We start from the raw sequence: 17,597 nt of genomic DNA, 5'->3' as shown, positions 1-17,597 counted from the left end.
CACCCCTTTTTGGCGTACGAGCACCCCCCTCTGCATCATCACTATTTAGCGGATGATGCCAGAAGGAGGACAATTCCTCTCCACTTCCCTGTTAAGAGGTTGATGGATCGAGGGTTCCTAATTTTTATCTCTGCACTGTCAAAAGAGCGGCGATGGCAAGAGACTATGACCTGCTGGATGCAGCCGCGCATTCTGCCTCTTGGCAGATTAACCGGGTAGAATTTCCTGTGGTATACCGACCAGTATCCCTGCCCGATGTATCATCAGTTAAAAATACCACGGACTGTCAGATAACAAATCTGGTTCATTCCGTCTTGCAGCTTTGGGTTCAGCGCTCTATCCTTCTTAGCCGCCGCATGGATTGCTAGAGCAATGGTCCCCTGGCTGGAGACCTTAACTACCTTGATTCACACTTTTCCTGAAGACAGTACAACTGGCCAATCAAATCTTTTGAGCGGGAGTCTGACAAAGGATTGTATAAGGGTTGTCCAGGACAGTCTAGATCTAAGGGATCTTGGCTCCAAAAAGGGGAACGAAAAGTAACACCGATCCTGGACCTCAAACTTCTAACAACCTTTGATAAGGTCCTCCTTCTGATGGAGTTCCTCCGCTCAGCCATTACTTCAAAAGAAAAAGGTGCAGTTTCTGGCATCTTACCCTTTTCAAAAATTCCTTCGCTTTTTCCATTCGTGAACAGCATTTTCAAGTCACGACATTGTCCTTCGGCCTTGCTAACGCACCCAGAGTGTTCGCAAGGGTCATGGCGGATGTCATGTTTCTCTTGCACCCTAGAGGCGTGCTCGTCCTGCCCTGTTTGGTTGACTGTCTAGCCGCCCTTCCAGGACTACGCTGAGTTGTCTATATCACTTGCGATACCCTCTCACCTGGGCTGGCAGCTAAACTTAGACAAGTTCTCCTCATTTCCAGCCCAGCAGATATCCCTTTTGAGGATGATTCTGCACTCTTGCAGAAGGATGGTAATTCTCCCTCGAGACAAGGTCATGGCCCTTCAACAGGGAGCTCACGCACTTGATTACTCATCCCCTCATTTCATTCGATTTGCTAGGAGGGTTCTGAGGAAAAATGGTGACGACAATGGAAGCGGTTTCCTTTGCTCCGCTCGTTTTCAGCAAGTCAAACAGACGATAGTCTCTGAGCTCCTTCTTCATCCAGGGCCTTTCTCCTGGTTCAATGGTTATTAGTAACTACCAATGCCATCTTCTTCTCCCTATCATTGCTCTGGAGATCCGAACGGTAGTCCTACAGCAGGTCCACTGCCTTCTGGTGGGTCACCCCATCCGAATTCAATTGGATAATGCAACGGCGGTGCCATACGTCAATAATCTAGCTGGTATCCACGGTCAGGCGCCATGACCGAGGTACAGCACATTCTCTGAGGGGCCGAGATCTATCATTCGATGATCTTGGCAGTATATATCTCACGAGTAGAACTCTGGACGGCAAACAAATTCAGCTGTCAGGGTTCCGCCTCAAGTCAGTGGGAACTTCACCCCGAAGTCTTCCATCAGATCTGTCTTCACTGGAGCTCTCCAGTTGTAGATCGGATGGTGTCCAGACTGAATGCCAATGTACTCGAGTTCGTGGTTCGGCCTCGAGGATCCAAGAGCCATCGCTGTGCAAGGTTCTGCCGTGGTACCAGTTTCCATAACTCCCCTTCCACTACTTCCGAAAGCCTTTCAGAAGCAGAAAGGGCCCCAGTGATTCTCCGAGATCTGCACTGACCACGTCAGTTTTTGTTTGCGGAGCTAATATCTTCCCTCCTTATTGCAGCAAAACTGCAAGTAGGGACTTTCTCACAGGGAGTTTTCACACGTAGTCCTTCTCTATCGCATACCGTTAGTTCATTGGGACCTTAATGGTCCTAGGAGTCTTGCAGTAGACTCCTTTTCATCTGGGCAGACTTTACTATCAGGGAAGGTCGCCCTTTTTTCTCTGCGATATCCTCACTCTGACGAGTCTTCGGAGCTAGCTGCTCTGCTCTTTCAGACCTTTTTTCCCTTATTTCCTTCAAGGCAAGGTTGTCCTCAGGCCATCCCCATCCCTTGTTACCAAGGTGGTATTGTATTACCACTGTTATGAGAGCTTAGTTCTTCCCTCACCTCTTTCGGCACCAGTCCACAAAATGGAATGAGTTCCCCATATTCTGGACGAAGTGAGTGCTCTGAGTAGGTACGTCCTGAGGACGGCGTCCTGGCGAAGGTTGGACGCTTTATTTGGGCTTCCTGACGGTAAGAGGAAGGCTTCCTGACGTTTTCAGGAAGGGTTTAGCAGTTTCATCGGCCATGATAGCTTGGTGGATTCGTTTCACCATCCAGGAGTCCTTCCGTACTAGATGTCAGCCTATCTCCCTGTCTATCGAGGGTTCTAGGCACCAGGCGTCGGCAAGGCACGCCTGCAAGCTTGCGCATTCGTCCAGTCCGCATGCATTCTTGAAGCACTATAATTCCCGCACTTCCACAGATGTGAGTCTGGGCAGGCGGACTCTGCAGGCTGCGGTGGCGCACTTGTAAGTAGCGGTTACACAGGGCCTGATCTGATGTTGTCCCCACCCAGGGACATCTTTGGGACGTCCCACGGTCTGTGTCCCCCAATGAGGCGAAGGAGAAATAGGGATTTTTGTGTACTCACCGTAAAATCCTTTTCTCCGAGCCATTCATTGGGAGACACAGCTCCCACTCTGTTATTAGCTTAAGCTAGTTTTTATAATCTTCCATGCTATACTATGACATGCTATACGCTCATATTTTGTTATTGATCACCTACTGCTTTTGCACCGAGCTGGTTAGCTGAGAGCCAGCAGGAAGGTGTATACTGCAGAGGAGGAGCTAACTTTCTTTGTATCACTTAGTGTCAGCCTCCTAGTGGCAGCAGCATACACCCACGGTCTGTGTCCCCCAATGAATGGCTCAGAGAAAAGGATTTTACGTTGCGTACACAAAAATCCCTATTTTGGCGCTTTTACACAATAAAAACTATTTTATAGACAAAATAATTATTTATACATTGACTTATTCTGAGAGCTATAACTTTTTTTATTTTTCTGGTGATGGAGCTGTATGGCGGATTGTATTTTGCGGAACAAGATGACGTTTTCACCGGTACCATGTTTATTTATATCAGTCATTTTGATCGGGTTTTATTCCACTTTTTGTTTGGCGGTATGATGATAAAGCATTGTTATTTGCCTTGTTTTTTTATTTTTTTATGGTGTTCACTAAAGGGTTAACTAGTGGGACAGTGTTATAGGTCGGGTCGTTGCAGACGCGGCGATACCAAATATGTATACTTTTATTGTTTATATTTTTTTCATTCAAATATTTATAGATATATCTTTTAATTTTTTTAGTTTTTAAATAATAAAAATATATTTTTTTAAATTATTCCGACAATTTTTGCAGTCTAATCGCTTCTGCTGCATAGGGATGACTGATTGTGCATCAGCAAGTTTCCTAGCTCTGGTGACCCAACGACATCAGGTTCCATGGCACGAGTGGGAGAATATGCGGGGGATATTGACCAAATATTTGCCGGTGCTGAGTGCTGAATCCTCCCTGAGACCCTTCTTGTCAGACAGACCTCTTATGACGCCCCGGCGAGCTAAAAATTTAAGTGACTTACTAATTAGGAGCCACTATGTGGCACCAAGTAAAAACTACTTTGGCATAACTCAACCCAGAAAGGGATTTTTTTAAATGCGGCCATTGTCTGGCATGCACAAATGCCCATCAAACGTCCATTTTTTTCTTCAGTAGACCATAAAGAATTTCAAATAAGGGAATTTATCTCTTGCAGCACAAAGAACGTAATCTATTACGCTACTTGTAGCTGCCCCCTTATATATATATATATATATATATATATATATATATATATATATATATATATATAGGGCTAACATCTAGGGAATTGAGGATACGTATCAGGGAACACGTGCGTGATATCAGTGCTGCCGCAACAGTAGATGATGTGTCATCCCTCAAAACAATACCCAGACACTTTCGTATGGTGCTCAACTGTAACCCTAGAGATTTTCAAGTTAGGGGTATAGATGTTATACATACTGGTATCAGAGGGGGAGATGTAAAAAAGTTACTAGCGCAACGGGAACTGAAATCGATTGTGACGCTAGGAACTATGAAACCGGCTGGCTTAAATGAATCCCTTAATTTTGCTTCATATTTGTGAAGTTATCTCCTTATATACTGTATGTCATTAGGTACTTCCCCTTTCACCATCCTGTATTTTATCATTGTTAGTGTGATTTGTGTTTGGTTTTTATTCACTTTCTTTTTTCTTTATATGATATAGGTTCTTCTCCCACTGGTATATAGGGAATATTGCAGTAATGCCAAGGTCTTCCCCCTCCTTTTTCAAGAGATAAGCAGAAATGGCTAATAAATGGTTAATTGTGATTAAAGACCGGACTTCACCAACTAGTATTGGGGAAAATCTGCAAACGTTTGGATCCCTGCCAGCGGAGATAACCTGTATTGCACATCAATGTACCATTTGGTTTGTTTGTTTTGTTTAATATGTTATTTATACATGTGGCGCATATACCCCTGCTGTGGTGCGCGCTCGCGGCTCCTCCTTCCGCGGTCACCCGCTCCCGTCCGGCGGCACTCACCTGCGCATATGATCAGGACCAATTGGTGCCTGCTCTTGTGCGGGGCAGGTCCAGGCTGGGGCGGGGAGACTGGGACGGCGGTACGTGCGTGCGCCGTTTGACACAGCAGGGGGCGGATACTACCATGTGATGATCACATGGGTTGTTGTCAGGGTGATTTAAGGTCCTGCAAACCATCCGATTCACACTTCCCCTTGATAAAGCGAGGCTCACGAGAAGCGAAACGCGCGTCGGGGTGCGTGTTGGAGTGTCCCTGCATCAGGTGAGACAGGCTTTCCCCATGCTCCTGTTACATTGCTCCTCTATGCTCAATGCTGAGGGCTTTCTCTCCGTGATACATGCCTTATGGGGCGATTGACGTATAGGATAATTTTAATTTGTTGGAAGCAATATATGGGGTTAAAAGCTTGCCTGTACCTAATAGATTTTGCTCGTATGGATACATATAATTAATGACTTATGTGGGACATTTCATTAATCCTGGTGTCTTTTCTTACACTTTTGTGTTATTTGCACGGTTACTAATGTATCATGTGCCTGTATTTTTATATTAATGTTTTTATAGAGTGTCTTTTGTAATAAATAAATCTTACTATTTTTACAAATCAAACAAAGCTTCCTTTGGTCCTCTTTAGTTGATAAGATATAGCTTAAGGGAGATAAGAATGGTATTTTGCGACAAACGGTGGTCGCAATAATGATCCTGGAAAGTGTGTTAAGCTTGCGCATTCGTCCAGTCCGCATGCATTCTTGAAGCACTATAATTCCCGCACTTCCACAGATGTGAGTCTGGGCAGGCGGACTCTGCAGGCTGCGGTGGCGCACTTGTAAGTAGCGGTTAAACAGGGCCTGATCTGATGTTGTCCCCACCCAGGAACTTCTTTGGGACGTCCCACGGTCTGTTTCCCCCAATGAGGCGAAGGAGAAATAGGGATTTTTGTGTACTCACCGTAAAATCCTTTTCTCCGAGCCATTCATTGGGAGACACAGCTCCCACCCTGTTATTAGCTTAAGCTAGTTTTTATAATCTGACATGCTATACTATGACATGCTATACGCTCATATTTTGTTATTGATCTCCTACTGCTTTTGCACCGAGCTGGTTAGCTGAGAGCCAGCAGGAAGGTGTATACTGCAGAGGAGGAGCTAACTTTCTTTGTATCACTTAGTGTCAGCCTCCTAGTGGCAGCAGCATACACCCACTGTCTGTGTCCCCCAATGAATGGCTCAGAGAAAGGGATTTCACGTTGAGTACACAAAAATCCCTATTTTGGCGCTTTTACACAATAAAAACTATTTTATAGACAAAGTAATTATTTATACATTGACTTATTCTGAGAGCTATAACTTTTTTTATTTTTCTGGTGATGGAGCTATATGGCGGATTGTATTTTGCGGAACAAGATGACGTTTTCACCGGTACCATGGTTATTTATATCAGTCATTTTGATCGGGTTTTATTCCACTTTTTGTTTGGCGGTATGATGATAAAGCATTGTTTTTTGCCTTGTTTTTTTATTTTTTTATGGTGTTCACTAAAGGGTTAACTAGTGGGACAGTGTTATAGGTCGGGTCGTTGCAGACGCGGCGATACCAAATATGTATACTTTTATTGTTTATATTTTTTTCATACAAATATTTATAGATATATCTTTTAATTTTTTTTGTTTTTAAGTAATAAAAATATTTTTAAAAAAATGATTCCGACAGTTTTTGCAGTCTAATCGCTTCTGCTGCATAGGGATGACTGATTGTGCATCAGCAAGTTTCCTAGCTCTGGTGACCCAACAACATCAGGTTCCATGGCAAAGATCGGGACCCCACGTCACACTGCGGGTCTCCAAGCCAGAGGCAGAGGGGCTGTCGGCCCTCTGCCGGCTCCCTGAATGTTGCAATCTCATTCGATCACAGTATTGCGGGGGTAAAAGTGGCGGAAGCTGTGCATGACCACTCCTGGCACTTAGTGCCGGGTGTCAGAATCAGCTGACATCCAGCAGCGATCGATTGCATCGCGCCGACGTAATAATCCGTTCCTGGTCAGATTGACCCAGGTCACATGGATGGATTATTGCTCCTAATGTCAGAAAGGGGTTAAGGAAAAGGAATATTTACCACTCCCCATGCCCATAGTTCTAGGTGTGGGGAGCAGTGAATATTCTGGCAGCTGATGTCGGTGTGTGGGGGCTCATGGCATTGACGTTATGCACTGTGCCGCTTTCATGCTGAAGTCAGTTGCTGGCAGCAGAAGAAAACGCAATGTGCGAGTGAGTGCAGGGAAGGTAAGTAGAATTGTTTTCTTTTATGTGTGAGGCGTGATGATGGGGGCCATATATATTTCAAGATGGGGGACATTGCGCCCATGAGTGTCAGCAGCGGAACACACTCCCCCCCCCCCCCCCCCCTTTACTGTGCGTAGTATAAGATTATAAGAATGGGATTCACATTGATCAGTGTTGTACTGGATTCACACATCAGTGTCAAAGTATGGATGACGATTCACAGACTAGCAGCAGGTTGCCAAAACTTCACAGCATCGTACTGTATATGCACTTGAGGATTTTGAGTTTGGGTTAGGAGTCACAAGAAAGGGTAAATGAGTGTTAACAGCTTTTCATAACTTTTCATTGCTTTTATACATGTATATCTTATTTTTTTTTATAGGCTTGTTTTATGCACTTTCATATAACACAAGAATTGATCAGGATAACGTTGCTGCAGTTCTGCCAACAGGTATCTATTTGTTTCCTACAAAGTTTAGAACTTAATTGTGGATATAAGTGAATATGAAGATTCTAGTCTTCTCCTTTTGTACACCAGGAAAACCGACCAAATATTCCATGAGTCACTCCAATTTAAGGAATAAATATTTTTAATGATTAAGATTACAGTGGATGTACAAACAGAGGGCGCACATCCTCACAGGTGAAGGCTTTTGCCGAAACGTGTGTCCGGTTCATCATACTAGGAATTTGCTACCTATACAGTATGTACTGTCTTTTGTAATAGTGATGTATTTCTGATGTATTTGACAGCGTTGCCTACATTATATGGTTTATGCATGGACAAAATTGGACAATAGAAGCATGCACACTATATAATTAATTTTGCCTATATCTATACACTCATTGTTATATATGTGCGTAGTCCATTATATAACCCACGGCTTTCCATGCTCCATATTTGAGTATTTCGCGTGTAAGTGGTATGCCAACTAGCGATCATATGCCTGCATTCAACTACATACCCTCCTACAAAAAATATGATGTTTTTATAATTGTATCTACATTTGGGTAGGCATCCACTTTCTGTTTGTACATCCACTGTATGCCATCTTGATCCCTAATAAAGTGTTTATTCCTTAAATTGGAGCGATTCATGAACAATTTGGTCAGTTTTCTTTTCTTTATAGGTTTTGTGCATTTTTTGCGTTGTCTGATTGGCACTGTTGTCCGTTAATATGTATGCCTAAGACATAGTTAGGTCTAGAAATATTTGGACAGTAATCGAATTTTCGTGATGTTCATTTTTAATACTTTGCCTGCAAAAGATTCTCTACAATGACTGCCTGGCTTCTTGAGATGTTTTTTTTGACACAGTCTAATCTGGCCTTTCTATTTTTAAGGCTGATAAGTGGTTTGCACATTGTGGTGAACCTTCTGCATTTGCTCTCATTAGGCCTCTTTCACACTTCAGTCTTTTGGCGTCAGTCTGAAACCGCCATTTTCCTCAAATAGCGGATCCGCCATTTTTTTTTTGCGGATCCGCTATTTTCCCATAGACATGCATTAGCGACCGATTGTGGTGGATGGTCGTCCGTTCCATCCGCCATGCGACGGATCCGTCGAAATTTGGTGGACGTTGTCTAGACATTGACGGACATTATAACGTTTTTTGTCTGCGCCGAAATGGCGGTTCGCGGCGGATCCGTCGCAACCGTCATTTCGGCGGATCCATCGCCCCAATCCGCTTTTTCAATTGCGCATGCTCCAAAAAGTAGATACTTTTCCCAGAAAACCCCCAAGTAACTGATCTGTCAAAAAAACGGATCCGTTAGAACCGTTTTCTCAACAATTGTGGCGGATCCGTCGATCCGTCACTATGTCGGAGCAGACTGACGCCAAACAACTGAAGTGTGAAAGAAGCCTTAAGTGTTTTCTTTATCGTAGACTTAGAAACTGTAACTTCAGCTTCCTTGTTTCTTCACTTGGGTGGGTGTTGTGAAGGAGTTTTTCTTCACCATGGAAAGGATTCTTCCATCATCCCCCCACTGTTTTTTGTGGACGTCCAGGTCTTTTGAGTTCCCATGCTCACCAATGCAAATGCCACACCTGAAATCAGCTCTAGACCTTTTACCTGTTTCATTGATAACGGGCAGAGAATAGCCCATTAAAGCACTTTTGAGATACTTGTCCAATTACTTTTAATCACTTTAAAAAGACAGCTGCATATTAAAGGACTAATTCCTAAATCCTTATTCCAGTTAGGATGTGAATACATTCATATTAAGTTTGCACTTTAAGCCAATATTGATTATAAAACTGTATCTTAAATATGTTTTAGTCAATGGCTAAATTGCCTAAACCTGTGTCACTCTCCAAATATTTCTAGATGTAACTGTATATTTGTATATTTTCCTTTTATACATACTGATCTTTACTGTTTACATTTTTTGGTATTATATCTATTATAATATGGGCATAAAGTCGCTGTTCTGCTGATTTAGGACGTACCTTTACTGTAGAAATCTGCTGCCTGGTTATTGTTCACCAATAGAAGTTTTCATGCAACAAGCTGATATCGGGGCGAGCCTATGGGTAGGGTCGGACTGTGGGTAGGGTCTCAGCTGCCTCTGGTGTAAGGATCTACATTCTGTTTAAAATTCCGTGTCTGCTCCGTCCCAGCCGTGGGCAGCGCTTGCACAGATCAATCTGGTGAAGAGGTCAAAAATTATGTATGTGTGCATGTGGATGAAATGTGAAATTCCCCGTTCTCTTGCATTAGATTTTAATTGTCAGTAGATATGGGCACACAATGTCTGCCTTTTAGAGAGGTTTTATCCAATATGCAAAAAGTTCTGTTCCAAAGTGAGTTGTGCAGTAAAAAAAAAACTTTAGTCACCCACCCCGGGTACAGTGCCATGTCTGCATCGACAGTGACAAAATGTTAATCTTGGGAAGGGTGAGTAAAGTGAGGTTTTTGGTTTTTTTTGCTACAAACTCCATTGGGGACAGTACTTTTCTAAAACCAGAAAACTACTTTAACCTTCCTTAAATCGTCAGCATTTGAACATGAAGAAAATGTAATCCAGAGATAAGTGATCAGCATATACTGTTCATTGTAATCTGTTTCTAAATTTTGCACATTGCAATGTTCTTGTGCACATTCATGATACAGCACATGTTACTGAATAATAATTATAGAGATTTGTACATCTCAAACTGCATTGAGCGCGATCTGTATATCATAGTGATATGTTTTTTCTTTAGGAAAGCTGATTATCTCTGTAAATAAAGACACCTACGAAGAGTTGGGTCTGCAGGGCAAGCCCTCTCTATATTCGGGGAAACATGCCATGCGGTATAGTAAGTTTCGGGCGTGTGCTTACTGTCTGTTACTGGACCTGGAATTCATTCTGCTTCACTAGTGACCCTTTCCCTTCATTTTGCAGTTATTACAATTGACCTCACAGACAGTGCCATGTCACCAGATGGTAAAAAGTTCCAGCGTGTGAGGTGGGCCTTGACTGAGAAAAAACCTCTGAGTTTTGATTTCTTGGTTGCTTGGGATAATTCAGGTAGGCCACCTCTCTAACACAATAACGACTGGTATTTGTATGTGGCACCATTTGACTTTTTTATTTGGCATACCCTTTCGAAATAATGTTGGAGAATTCCTTGTCCAAACCTAGGTCGACAGTTAAAACATCACCACTTATTCATTTGCAATGCAACATGTTGAAAAGGAACATTTCATGTTGAAAACTTGTAAAAAAACACTACCTGGGATATTGGAGCTCAGGTAAAGAAGGCGCATATGCTACATATATTCTTAAAATATTCATTCTTTATTATAAATTCATATAAAATTTGAAAAATTAAAAACAAGCAAGGATTAGTCAATTGTAGCATACAGATATCCTGTAGAAGTTTAAATGGGAGTATGCACAAATGTGATTCTCAATGCACAGTTATCAATGATGATGAAAATAAGGTACTTAATGCTGAACTATATATGGTAAAAAAAATAAAGTGGAAGTGCCTATGTACCCAAGAAAGTTCTGCTGGCTAGAGTTTGTTTTCATCAGTAAATCATATTGAGGTAGAGAGGTTAATTTTCTGAAATTTATATGAATTTATAATAAAAAAATGAATATTTTAAGAATAAAAAATAATATATAAATTATAGCATTTGTACCTTCTAAACCTGAGACCAAATATCCCATGTAGTGTTTTTTTACCTTAGCTTTGAAGGGGTATGCCTAATCTGTTACTGTGACTAAGTGTGTTTAGTATGTTGAAAATGGCATCTGATCTGAAGGCAGGATGTTATGCTGAGGAACTGAGTCGATTGTACATTCTTTTGGGAAACGTGACAGTAACCTTTCATTATATTCACTGAATTCTGTTTCTATGGATAGGAGTCCAGTGAGCGTCCTATTCAGTGATTGACTGTCTTTCCTGCATAACTTGTCGTTGAGAATCGGTGTAGGACCACCCACTGGACTCCTATACATACAAACACCAGGGATTTCAATTAACCCCTTTACCCCCAAGGGTGGTTTGCACGTTAATGACCAGGCCAATTTTTACAATTCTGACCACTGTCCCTTTATGAGGTTATAACTCTGGAACGCTTCAACGGATCCCGGTGATTCTGACATTGTTTTCTCGTGACATATTGTACTTCATGATGGTGGTAAAGTTTCTTTGATATTACCTGCGTTTATTTGTGAAAAAAATGGAAATTTGGCGAAAATTTTGAAAATTTTGCAATTTTCCAACTTTGAATTTTTATGCCCTTAAAATCACAGAGATATGTCACGCAAAATACTTAATAAGTAACATTTCCCACATGTCTACTTTACATCAGCACAATTTTGGAACCTAAATTTTTTTTTTGTTAGGGAGTTATAAGGGTTAAAAGTTGACCAGAAATTTCGCATTTTTAAAACATCATTTTTTTTAAGGGACCACAGCTCATTTGAAGTAATTTTGAGGTGTCTATATGATAGAAAATACCCAAGTGTGACACCATTCTAAAAACTGCACTCCTCAAGGTGCTCAAAACCACATTCAAGAAGTTTATTAACCCTTCAGGTGTTTCACAGGAATTTTTAGAATGTTTAAATAAAAATGAACATTTAACTTTTTTTCACACAAAATTTATTTCAGCTCCAATACTGTTTGGGCGCATGGCAGAGCTCGGAAGGGAAGGAGCGCCATTTTACTTTTCAATGCAAATTTGACTGGAATTGAGATGGGACGCCATGTTGCGTTTGGAGAGCCCCTGATGTGCCTAAACATTGAAACCCCCCCACAAGTGACACCATGTTGGAAAGTAAACCCCTTAAGGAACTTATCTAGATGTGTGGTGAGCACTTTGACCCACCAAGTGCTTCACAGAAGTTTATAATGCAGAGCCGTAAAAATAAAAAATCATGTTTTTTCACACAAATTATCTTTTCGCCCCCAATTTTTTATTTTCCCAAGGGTAAGAGAAGAAATTGGACCCCAAAAATTGTTGTGCAATTTGTTCTGAGTACGCTGATACCCCATATGTGGGTGTAAAGCACTGTTTGGGCGCATGGCAGAGCTCGAAAGGGAAGGAGCGCCATTTGACTTTTCAATGCAAAATTGACTGGAATTGAGATGGGATGCCATGTTGCGTTTGGAGAGCCCCTGATGTGCGTAAACATTGAAACCCCCCACAAGTGACACAATTTTGGAAATTAGACCCCTTAAGGAACTTATCTAGATGTGTTGTGAGAACTTTGAACCCCCAAGTGTTTCACTGCAGTGTACAACGCAGAGCTGTGAAAATAAAAAAAACTTTTTTTTCCCACAAAAATGATTTTTAGCCCCCCAAATTTTTATTTTCCCAAGGATAACAAGAGATCTTGGACCCCAAAAGTTGTTGTCCAATTTGTCCCGAGTACGCTGATACCCCATATGTTGGGGTAAACCCCTGTTTGGGCGCACGGGAGAGCTCGGAAGGGAAGGAGCACTGTTTTACTTTTTCAACGCAGAATTGGCTTGAATTGAGATCGGACGCCATGTCGCGTTTGGAGAGCCCCTGAACAGTGTAAACTCCCCAATTCTACCTGAAACCCTAATCCAAACACCCCCCTAACCCTAATCCCAACGGTAACCCTGACACACCCCTATCTCTAATCCCAACTCTAATCCCAACCGTAAATGTAATCCTAACCCTAACTTTAGCCCCAACCCTAACCCTAACTTTAGCCCTAACCCTAACCCTAATGGGAAAATGGAAATAAATACATTTTTTTTATTTTATTATTTTTCCCTAACTAAGGAGGTGATGAAGGGGGGTTTGATTTACTTTTATAGCGTTTTTTATAGCGGATTTTTATGATTGGCAGCTGTCACACACTAAAAGACGCTTTTTATAGCAAAAAAGTTTTTGCGTCTCCACATTTTGAGACCTATAATTTTTCCATATTTTGGTCCACAGAGTCATGTGAGGTCTTGTTTTTTGCAGGACGAGTTGACGTTTTTATTGGTAACATTTTCGGACACGTGACAATTTTTGATCGTTTTTTATTCCGATTTTTGTGAGGCAGAATGGCCAAAAACCAGCTATTCATGAATTTCTTTTGGGGGAGGCGTTTATACCATTCCACGTTTGGTAAAATTGATAAAGCAGTTTTAGTCTTCTGGTCAGTACGATTACAGCGATATCTCATTTATATCATTTTTTTATGTTTTGTCGCTTTTATACGATAAAAGCTATTTTATAGAAAAAATCATTATTTTGGCATCGCTTTATTCTGAGGACTATAACTTTTTTATATTTTTGCTTATGATGCTGTATGGCAGCTCGTTTTTTGCGGGACAAGATGTCGTTTTCAACGGTACCATGGTTATTTATATCCGTCTTTTTGATCGCGTGTTATTCCACTTTTTGTTCGGCGGTATGATGATAAAGCGTTTTTTGCCTCGTTTTTTTTTTTTTTTTTTTCTTACGGTGTTCACTGAAGGGGTTAACTAGTGGGACAGTTTTATAGGTTGGGTCGTTACAGACGCGGCGATACTAAATATGTGTACTTTTATTATTTTTTTTATTTAGATAAAGAAATGTATTTATGGGAATAATATATACCGTATTTTCCGGCGTATAAGACGACTTTTTAACCCCTGAAAATCTTCTTAAAAGTCGGGGGTCATCTTATACGCCGGGTATCGTCTTGTACGCCGGGTGTATATGGTGGGTGGGTGGGGGGGAGTGGTCCCGATGACGAAGAGGGGGCGTCTCACAGGAAAGTGTGAGTGGAGTATGCCCCATTACCTCATTGTAGCTGCAGCGTCAGCGTGGGGTGCTGGGGAGCGGCGGCGGCTGCTCTTTGTGCCGCGTGGGTGCTGTGGGGCGGCGGCTCCTCTTCGTGCAGCGTCGGGCCTCTGTGCTGTGGGGCGGCGGCGGATCTTAGTGCAGAGTCGGGGCTCCTCCGGCATCTTTTCAAAGCCCGGAGGCACCGGCAGCTCCATTGCTGCGATGCGGTGGCCTCCGGAAAAATGGCCGCTGGGGGCGGCGCATGCTCAGATTCAGATCTCGTCCCGAGATCTCGGGGATTTTCTCTGTTTAGGCACATCAGAGGCTCTCCAAACGCAACATGGCGTCTGACAAATATGCAAGAAAATTTTGCATTCAAAAGTCAAATGGCACTCCTTCCCTTCTGAGCTCTGCCATGTGCCCAAAGAGCGGTTTTCTCCCTCATATGGGGTATCGGCATGCTCAGGAAAAATTGCAACAACTTTTGAGGTGGTCCATTTTTTTTCTTTTACCCGTTTTCAAATTAAAAAAAATGGATTTGAAGTAAATTGTTTGTGAAAAAAGTTAAATGTTCTTTTTGTTTTCACATTCCAAAAAATTCCTGTGAAGCACTTGAAGGGTTAATATACTTCTTGAATTTGGTTTTGAGCACCTTGAGGGGTGCAGTTTTTAACCCCTTAGTGACAGAGCCAATTTGGTACTTAATAACAGAGCCAATTTTTACAATTCTGACCACTGTCACTTTATGAGGTTATAACTCTGGAACGCTTTAACGGATCCTGCTGATTCTGAGACTGTTTTTTCGTGACATATTGTACTTCATGTTAGTGGTAACATTTCTTCGATATTACTTAATTTTTACAATTTTGCAATTTTCAAACTTTGTATTTTTATGCCCTTAAATCAGAGAGATATGTCACACAAAATGGTTAATAAATAACATTTCCCACATGTCTACTTTACATCGGCACAATTTTGGAAACAAAATTTTTTTCTTGTTAGGGAGTTATAAGGGTTAAAAGTTGACCAGCAATTTCTCATTTTTACAACACTTTTTTTTTAGGGACCACATCACATTTGAAGTCATTTTGAGGGGTCTATATGATAGAAAATAACCAAGTGTGACACCATTCTAAAAACTGCACCCCTCAAGGTACTCAAAACCACATTCAAGAAGTTGATTTACCCTTTACGTGCTTCACAGGAACTGAAACAATGTGTAAGGAAAAAATGAACATTTAACTTTTTTTGCAAACATTTTAATTCAGAACCATTTTTTTTATTTTCACAAGTGTAAAAACAGAAATTTAACGATAAATTTTGTTGTGCAATTTCTCCTGAATACGCCGATACCCCATATGTGGGGGTAAACCACTGTTTGGGCGCACCGCAGAGCTTGGAAGAGAAGGAGTGCCGTTTGACTTTTTCAATGCAGAATTGGCTGGAATTGAGATCGGATCCCATGTCATGTTTAGAGAGCCCCTGATGTGCCTAAACAGTGGAAACTCTCCACAAGTGACACTATTTTGGAAACTAGACCCCTTAAGGAACTTAACTAGATGTGTGGTGAGCACTTTGAGCCCCCAAGTGCTTCACAGAAGTTTATAAAGTAGAGCCTTGAAAATAAAAAAATCGCATTTGTTTACACAAAAATGATCTTTTCGCCCACAAATTCTTATTGTCACAAAGGTAACAGGAGAAATTAGACCACAAAAGTTGTTTTGCAATTTCTCCGGAGTACGTCGATACCCCATATGTGGGGGTAAACCACTGATTGCGCGCACCGCAGAGCTTGGAAGAGAAGGAATGCCATTTTACTTTTTCAATGTAGAATTGGCTGGAATTGAGATCGGACACCGTGTCACGTTTGGAGAGCCCCTGATGTGCCTAAACAGTAGAAACCCCCCACAAGTGACCCCATTTTGGAAACTAGACCCCTAAGGAACTTATCTAGATGTGTGGAGAGCACTTTAAACCACCAAGTGCTTCACAGAAATTTATAACATAGAGACGTGAAAATAAAAAATCCTTTTTTTTTCCTCAAAAATGATTTTTTAGCCTGCAATTTTTTATTTTCTCAAGGGTAACAGGAGACATTGGACCCCAAAATATGTTGACCAGTTTGTCCTGAGTACGCTGATACCCTATATGTGGGGGGGCACTGTTTGGGCACCCATCAGGGCTCGGAAGGAAAGGAGCGCCGCTTGGAATGCAGACTTTGATGGGATAGTCTGCGGGCGTCATGTTGCATTTGCAGAGCTCCTGATGTACCTAAACAGTTGAAACCCCCCACAAGTGACCCCATTTTGGAAACTAGACCCCCCAAAGAGCTTATCTAGATACGTGGTGAGCATTATGAACCCCCAACTGCTTCACAGAAGTTTATAATGTAGAGCCATGAAAATAAAAAAGATAATTTTTTCCACAAAAATGATCTTTTCAACCCCAAATTTTTACTTTCACAAGGGTAACAGGAGAAATTGGACTCCAAAATTTATTGTGCAATTTATGCTGAGTAGGCTGATACCCCATATGTCGGGGTAAACCACTGTTTGGGTGCATGGCAGAGCTCGGAAGGGAAGGAGCACCGTTTTGGAATGCAGACTTTGATAGAATGGTCTGCGGGCATTATGTTGCGTTTGCAGAGCCCCCGATGTACCTAAACAGTAGAAACCCCCCACAAGTGACCCCATTTTGGAAACTAGACCCCCCAAGGAACTTATCTAGATGTGTTGTGAGAACTTCTAATGCCCAAGTGCTTCACAGAAGTTATAATACAGAGTCGTGAAAATAAAAAATATTTTTTTTTCCACAAAAAAGATTTTTTTAGCCCCCAAGTTTTTATTTTCACAAGGGTAACAAGAGAAATTGGACCCCAAAAGTTGTCCCAATTTGTACTGAGTACACGGATACCCCATGTGTGGGGGGACCACTGTTTAAGCACATGGCTGAGCTCGGAAGGGAAGGAGTGCCGTTTTGGAATGCAGACTTTGATAGGATCGTCTGCGGGCGTTATGTTGCGTTTGCAGAGCCCCTGATGAACCTAAATAGTAGAAACCCCCCACAAGTGACCCCATTTTGGAAACTAGACCCCCCAAGCAACTTAATCTAGATGTGTGGTGAGAACTTTGAATGCCCAAGTGCTTCACTGAAGTTTATAATGGAGAGTCATGAAAATAAAACATTTTTTTTCCACAAAAAAGATTTTTTAGCCCCCAAGTTTTTATTTTCACAAGGGTAACAGGAGAAATTGGACCCCAAAAGTTGTTGTCCAATTTATCCCGAGTATGCTGATGCCCCATATGTGGGGGTAAACCACTGTTTGGGCACACGGCAGAGCTCAGAAGGGAGGGAGCACCATTTGACTTTTTGAGCGCAAAATTGGCTGTGGCGTTTGGAGACCCCCTGATGTACCTAAACAGTGGAAACCCCCCAATTC

The 17,597-nt window shown here is 41.9% G+C and overlaps 1 protein-coding gene across 1 annotated transcript in view; it reads left to right on the top strand.

Annotated features, from left to right (window-relative positions):
• The window catches only part of RPP40 (ribonuclease P/MRP subunit p40), a 58,765-nt gene that overhangs the window by 29,411 nt on the left and 11,757 nt on the right, over positions 1-17,597 (top strand). The window contains exons 3-5 of the mRNA XM_077269810.1: positions 7,310-7,378; positions 10,135-10,230; positions 10,317-10,442. Of these exons, the coding sequence (XP_077125925.1) occupies positions 7,310-7,378; positions 10,135-10,230; positions 10,317-10,442 (291 nt within the window). The remainder of the gene's footprint in view (positions 1-7,309; positions 7,379-10,134; positions 10,231-10,316; positions 10,443-17,597) is intronic.

Source organism: Ranitomeya variabilis, chromosome 6 (assembly GCF_051348905.1).
Source record: "Ranitomeya variabilis isolate aRanVar5 chromosome 6, aRanVar5.hap1, whole genome shotgun sequence".
In the NCBI taxonomy this organism is placed as follows: domain Eukaryota; kingdom Metazoa; phylum Chordata; class Amphibia; order Anura; family Dendrobatidae; genus Ranitomeya; species Ranitomeya variabilis.
The sequence above is the reverse complement of the archived record's forward strand: the minus strand, read 5'-3'. Positions and strand labels throughout refer to the sequence as shown.